General features: G+C 52.7%; 1 protein-coding gene across 1 annotated transcript in view; it reads left to right on the forward strand.

Annotated features, from left to right (window-relative positions):
- Window positions 1-5,010, forward strand: part of LOC102375378 (protein shisa-8) — a 21,632-nt gene extending 16,622 nt beyond the window's left edge. Inside the window, exons 3-4 of the mRNA XM_025208950.1 lie at window positions 2,680-2,829; window positions 4,009-5,010. Coding sequence (XP_025064735.1) covers window positions 2,680-2,829; window positions 4,009-4,394 — 536 coding nt within the window. The 3' untranslated portion in view covers window positions 4,395-5,010. The remainder of the gene's footprint in view (window positions 1-2,679; window positions 2,830-4,008) is intronic.
- The last annotated feature ends 2,206 nt before the right edge of the window (window positions 5,011-7,216 follow it).

Here is a 7,216-nt window from a genome sequence, read left to right on the forward strand (position 1 = left end):
TTGCTCTGTTTGGGCCTGCCTCTGCTACAGGCTGGCAGCTTTGGATGACTGCCTCGGTGGCATGTGTGCCCCCTTCTCCTTCCCCAGGATGCTCCCTGCTGTCCATGCAACAGCCTCAGGGGAGATGCCTTGGCCTGCAGGCAGACAGGCCCCTGCTTGCTTCTCTGAAGGATAGGAAGTGACACTTGCGCTGGCAGCAGCCTGCATCTATGCATGGCTTACAGGTCAGAACTCACTGGCAGTTATCCGGCTCGGACAGGCTGCCAGAGTCATGCCAGCTGACACAGGGGCTAACACAGCATGGAGGAGGGAGGGTGGGAAGACACCACAGTCAGGCAGCAAGAAGGGTAGGACCCATCACTTGAGGAGAAGGGGTAGGAGGGTCTCACTCCCTCCCTCTTGTCATTTAAGAGCAGGAGTGCTTGTGTCAGGCTGCCTCCCAGAAACTGGAGCAAGCCCCAGTGCTGCGTTGAGGTTGGTAGCGAGGTTCATGTCCTTCTGCAAAACAGTCCCTGCTGGGTAGGATAGACACACCGGACACAGCTTGAACCCAGCTGGCCCAGGGATCAATAGCTGTGTGGCTTTGGCCAAGCAGAACTCAGTACGGCCTGCAAAACAAAGCCAGGAGACAAGGGTAGAGCCTCAGGTGGGTTTTGCTGCCCACACTGTGCTCCATGAGGTGATGGCTAGGCAGCTACCACTCCCTGAGCAAGCTAGTTTAAAGCCAGTCCTGGCTGTCTGCGCAAACACTGAAGAGACTGCAGTATACATGGAGCCTGAGTGACTCCTAGGAGGTGCCCGTAGGCAACATGCCTCCAGGCAGAGATGGGAGGTGTCTCTTCCATGCCACCGAGCAGCAGATTTATCTCTACAGTTAACCATCTGGACAGCAGGAGGATGGAGAGGCCAGGCGGCACCAGTGGCACAGCGCTCCCGGTCCGTGTGACCCGGGGAAATTGCTTGTTAACCCACTGGCCCTTTTATTTCAACACCGAGTTGCCTGGGGGTGGGGAGGAGGATCTTGTCAATCTGCCAGCAACACTTGTCCCAGGCTCAAGGAGGAGGGTGAACACACTGCTCTGGAGCCAGGGCTGGGGAATGACGCTGGCCTGAGAGCCCTGGAGAACAAATGTGCACCAGGCAGCCACAGTGCCAGCTTCCCTCACATGCTGCCCACCAGCCTGCTTCAGCCCTGGTGCTATTCTAGGAATGACATACATTCCCTGAGGGCTGTGCAGCCCTTGTCCCCGCTGCTCTGGTGCCTGGTCAGCACCAGAGGGACAGTGCAGTACTGTAGCAAGGGTGGGGGCAAGCAGGGTGACTGCCCCAGGCACCAAAGCAAAGCAGTGCCAACAGGTGATGGCTAGCCGGGGCAGGGCCTGGGACAGAGCCACAGGTGGCTTGTTTGGGGTGGCATGGGGACGGGGGGAGGGCAGCTCCCACTACTGTGTGCAGTCCTGGGCAAGCATGGGGGGCATGTGCCCCCAAGATCTGTGTGTGGGGCGAGGGCAGGCTTTGCCCCGGCCACCAAACGTCGTCGCTACAGTACTGGGACACTGCGTCCTACTTGGACTGAGAACTGGAAGTCCTTTCATGGGGCCTGCCAGTTCTCTCTCCGTCACGGAGGGCTTTCAGTCTCTCATGACTTGCAGCCAAGGTAGAACCAAAGCCCCATTCACGAAACCTTCTGGAGCCTGGGTTTGAGTCTCTGAGGCATCCGTCTCATTAAGCATATAAACATGATATTGTCTATAAAAGCAGATCACTGATGGCTCAGGAGGCAGAGGCTCAGATGTGGGGTGTCTTGGCAGAAAGGACTACCCAGAACTGATGGTTGGGGTTGAGAAGGCCCAATCTCATTAAAATTCAAAAACATTTTATACAGCCTCAAGCAAAGTTATTTATCAAGTAACAAGGAACACTGGTGATACCTACAGAGGGAGGAGGAATATCTCCTAGAAAGCAGTGAGTCTGGAGAGGATTTAGGGTTGTAGCAGACAAGCGTTTCAACACAACCTTCTAGTGTGATGCTGTGAAAGAAAGGCTAATGCAATGTATAAATAAGGAAGGAGGATCAGGGAGGTGATTTTTCCCTCTGCATTGAACCTTTGTGTGATCATGCTAGGACATAGTGTCTGGTACTGGCATCAACATTTTTAAAGGATGTTGGAAAATCGAAAGTACAAAAAAGACCCACAAAACTGGTTTGAGGACTGGGGAAAATGCCTTTCAGAGAGGGAGAAAGAGAAAGAGACAGAGAGAGAGCTCAATCTGTTAAATCTGTCAAACAGAAGAGGGAGGGGTAACATGATCTCAGCATATAAATGAGTCCACAGCGAGAAGAAAAACAGATACTGAAGATCTTATGAATCTGGTGGAGAAAGGTATGAGGAGGACCAAGGTTGGGAAGCTGCAGCCAGACAAAGCGAAATGAGAAAGAGGGCATTAACAGGGATGATGATATCCATTGAACCATACTACCAAGGGAAATGGTGGATTCTCCATCTCTCAAAGTCTTCATATCATAGATGTGTTTCTGGACCACTAAAGCATGTTGGCTTAGTTAGGAGCATCTGGGTGAATGTAATGGCCTGTATTACACAGGATGTCAGACTAGCCTTAAACCCGATACAAGACTCTTATGCCTCTCTCTTCTGCTATCTCTCTTTCCATTCCTAGATAAGATGCACTTGAATAATGCTGTGGTCAGCACCCCTATAGTCCCCCAGATTGGCCTGCCACACTCCCACAGCAACCGCCTGCCGATGACAAGCACCATGCCCCTCCAGGCTCCAGACTACACCAAGTATGCCACGCTCAAGGCTGTAGGTATGTGCTGCCACACCCACAAGTCCGGAGCCAGGGTGGAGCTGCTTCACCCAACTGTGCTTCCTCGAGTGCTGCTTTCCCTCCCCCTTTCTTTGACCCAATTCGCCGGGTGACATCACCATATTGCTGCCATCCCACACCCCAGTGACAGCAGCAACTGTGATTTCACAAATGCCAGTGGGAGTGGGATGAGATGGGGAGGAAATGGGACAGCACTGGTGACAGGACGGAGAACAATGCAGCCTCCAGCTATGGCTCTTACGCACACTTTTGTGGGAGGAGGTGCAAGTGTAGCTGGGCTCAGGCAAAGCTTAGCACAGGTTTGCAGGGAGCATTATTGCCAACCCCACCGTGTCACAAATCAAGAGACAAACTCTTAAAAAACCAAGAGATTTGGTATGTGAATCATAAGATGCTCCGTTCTAACCCCCTTCCTCCAACTCATCGCAGATGTGCCCTGAGCAGCCCCCCCACCCCTTGTGGCCTTGGCTCGGTGCTGACCTGGCAGAGCTCCCTGCACCCCCACGCCACCCCCACGGCTTGGCCCCACCAGGGCTCTCAGGGACTTTGCAGCTGGACACAGCTCGGTTGGGGCCAGAAGAAAGGATCCCAAGACTTGGGAGCTCTATCATGAGATCAGGAGTCAGACTGAATTTTACTTCAAATCCTGACATTACTGGGGGAGCGCTGCACCCGGGGTCCCACCGGGACGACAAAGGGCAGGGGCGGTTTGAGGAGGGAAAGCTGCTGCTTTCATGGAACAGGGAATGACTTGGAGAGAGGTCATGTGGTCACCACCCAATCAGCATCCAAAATTCCCCACCATTCCAAAGCCTCCTCTGAACCTATCAACAGGCAGGAACCTAACAAGGTTCCGGAATGTTCATATGAGCCAATCACAAGCTGGGAGTTTTGCATGTTTCCGACACGCTGTTTTTCCAGGCAGTCAGCCTCCGGGATGCACCCAGCCTGCCAAGGTCATCCCCCTTGGCCCACCGGGCCCTGGTTTGCCTCATGGTCTTGTCTCATGGAGAGCTGCCACCAAGGATGTCAGACGGTGGGGAGGGGGAGAAGTCATCCCAGCGGACAGAGGGGCTACCTTCGTGCCTATCAGAACGTTTCGGTCCAGGAAGGGGTTGGGTGTCCTCCATTTTATCTGATCTTTTTGCTCTTTTGCAGAAAGCGCACCAGAGGAATTCTACAAGCGGTTTCCTGCCGTAGACATGCCACCACCAGGCACGCTGTCCTTCCCACCCATGGGGCTGCATCAGAAAGACACAACTACCCTGCAGGATGGCTACCCCCTGGTCGGCTTGGCCACACCTGGGCAGAAGGCAAAAGTGGTGAAAACCAACGCGCACACCCTGGCAGCCAGCCCTGGCTTCAAGGGAGGCTGGGACCCTAGCCACCACCATCACCACCCTGACATCCGCCGACAGGTCTATGCCACCAAGCGCCAGTTCAGTATTGAGAAGCTGCCTGAGGTCTTCAGCCAGACGCCGTCCCACTATGTCCCTCCCCAGCGGCACTTCTCCACCAATAGCAAGACTGAGGTCACCGTCTAAAAAGGACCTTCATCTTCTCTTTTTTTTTTTTAATATCCCTGCAGCCTCTGGGGCTGGCAGTTAGCCAGTCGAGAACACCTGATTGCAAGGTACCAGAGCTGCTTGCCTATCACAGCTGGCATTGCTAGGTTGTGTGGCAGGAGACAAGAGAAGGGTTGTGGGAGGACCCACCAGAACCGACACACCACGCACTCCCCCTCCCCCCCAGAGTACTTGGTTAACGTGCATGGTGAACCAGGCATGCATGCTGTCCTGTGATTGATGCACGGCTTTTTTCCAGTTCACCTGTCCATCATCTCACTTCTGTAGCAGACTGGTCAGTGTTGAGGGAAGCCAAGGAGACTCCAGTGCGGTTCTCCGTGGAATCACATTGTACCATTGCTAGAGGGAGGCACAGACCTCTTAGGGGAACGACAACTCTTAGAAGATGGGAGCGAACAACAACCAGTAAGTCCCTTGGTGTTTGCCTACTTACCCTGTTCCCTCCCTCTTCCTCTTGATGTCATTTTTAAACCAGGCGACAGAATCACAAGTACCGAAAGTATAAATAACTGTACAAACAAGCAGCTGTCAAGGGCTTGAGATGAATTTTAGACGTCTCCCTTTACCTCCTGCTGAGCCCTTTATTCCTCTAGCAAACAGCCTGTACTGGGTTTGGGGGCTTTTTTTCCCCTCCCATTTTTGAATGTTTCTAATAATAGCGTAACTGAATCTGTATCTTCTTTTGCATCCTGCACCCTTGGATCCTAGGTGTGGTTTTAACGGTTGGGGAAGAAACTATTCTTGAAGTATGGAACAAAGCAAGGCATAGTACCACCTGTGTAAACAGTGACCACTGGCTTAGAGAGGTGATGGTGATCAGTTTTAAGTTCCTGTGAGAGGCTGTCTTGATAAGGCATAATAATTTCATGATCACTGGCTTTGCAAATCCAGCAGAACCGTCAAGATGTCACAGTGTAAAGGATGCAAAAGTTGTGTATCTCCCCTCTGTCACACTTTCTGTGGACCCTTTCTGTCTCCAGCTACCTGTAGCGCCAGGCCCTGAAGCAATCTCCCACCAGGTCCCAGCCCTGTGGGTCATACTCTGGCTTTCCTGTGGAGCTAGGGGTGCACTGTAGGACATGTGCTGCCCCCAACCCACCTATGCTATGCTGAATGCGATTACTCATCAGGCTTGCTCCTCACCCTCAGCCACTTCTTGTTCCTGAGAAGCTGCAGTTTCATGTTCTTTCTTCTTCACTACATGCTGCTTCTTGTGGGGCCCTGCCTCTGCAGGACACTGACGTGACACTCAGGAGCTGAAGTTTTGCTCTCGTGCACCTCTCCTGCCATCCACGTGGCTCCCCATTTCCAGAGGAAACCCCAGAAAAGGGCATGGCACTGCTCATCAAGCCCCAGCAGTGCCATGTCAAAGTGGCAGTTGGGGCTTTGGCTGCTTTAGTTGGTACTGTTGTGGAGGGCTGGCTTTACTACACAATTGGGAAGCCGGTTGCACATGGAACAGTGGCAGACAGGGACCACCATCTACCTGGAATCAGTCCTATGCTGCCAGAAAGTGGCCACCACTCAGCCCAGCCCATCCAGCAGGGCTCTCTGAGCCTCACTCTTGTTCATCTCAAGGCTGCTTCTCCCCACTCTTCTGCTATTCTTACTACTCCCTGCGTCTTCCCCCTGGATCTCTCCATCACCCTGTGTGGAGGTACTTGAGGTATCAACAGGCTGGCTCTTCTTAGAAAACTCCTGAGTAAGGAAGTGCCTGCCAGGACAACATGGAGGCTCTCATGTAGCACTCAGCCTGGCCCTTGAGGGGTTGTGCCCCCTGAGGCCAGGAATTACTGTCTTATGCTGCTGTTGCAGGGGAGAAGCAGAGCAAACCTACTCTAAGCTTTCTCCTGCCTTGTGGAGAGACAGAAGGGGGCTACACTGACACTGACTCACCCACCCAAGAATCTCTGCCAAGTGAGGAATTAGGCACTTGGAAACTGCTTCCCTCATCCCTTTCAAGAGTCTGGGACTTTTTGTTGCATTGATCATTTGTTTCCTGCACACATTGATTTTAGTCGCCTTTCCTTAACCCCACTCCTGTTCAACAGAGTTTTATTTGTACTGGGGTAATGTGTGTTCCCATGTGTGGACAAGGTATGCTGAAGAGAATGGTATCTACTCCGCCATCACTTGACATGTGCTCTTTGTACAGACACGGCAGAAAGATTGGCCAACAGCAGCTCCAAGCCACACATATGAGTTGTGGGGTTGATTCAGGAGCCCTTACCCCATGAGAACTTGGGCATCACCATTAAAACCATGAGCTATTACTGCTTGAGCTAAGGGGTCAGTCCTCTAGCTCGAAGCAGCAGTCACCTCATAAGTGGTTTCTGTGGCTCAGCTCCTAGCAGAAGCTCTGTAATGTACACAGTCAACAATGAGTTACCTCTTACCCACCTCACCTCCCCCCAGCCCGCCCTCCTCAGAGAACAGTGAGGAAGCAGTGAATTAGCATTAGAGAGGGGAAAAGAAAAGGAAAGGCCTGGGTCCTGGCTTGCTTTCTCCCCATCTCCACTGCTGATTTGGCAGCAGTGCTCAGCCCTTTAGGACCGTGCATAAGCTGAAACACCTGCCAGCTCTGCTGCCTGCTCTTCAATAAGTGCTGCCTGGCGGCAGGGCTCTGATGAGCTAGAATTCAATGCAAACCACCAACCACCTACAGCATCGTGTGAATGCCTTACACTATGCATTGTCCTCCTTGGCCAAGCTTCTCCTGAGCAACTGGGTTCTTGCTAATGCCATGGGCTGGGCCAGCTGTTCTTGGACTGGGCTGTACA

The sequence above is a fragment of the Alligator sinensis genome, unplaced genomic scaffold (genome assembly GCF_000455745.1).
Source record: "Alligator sinensis unplaced genomic scaffold, ASM45574v1 scaffold215_1, whole genome shotgun sequence".
Lineage (NCBI taxonomy): Eukaryota > Metazoa > Chordata > Crocodylia > Alligatoridae > Alligator > Alligator sinensis.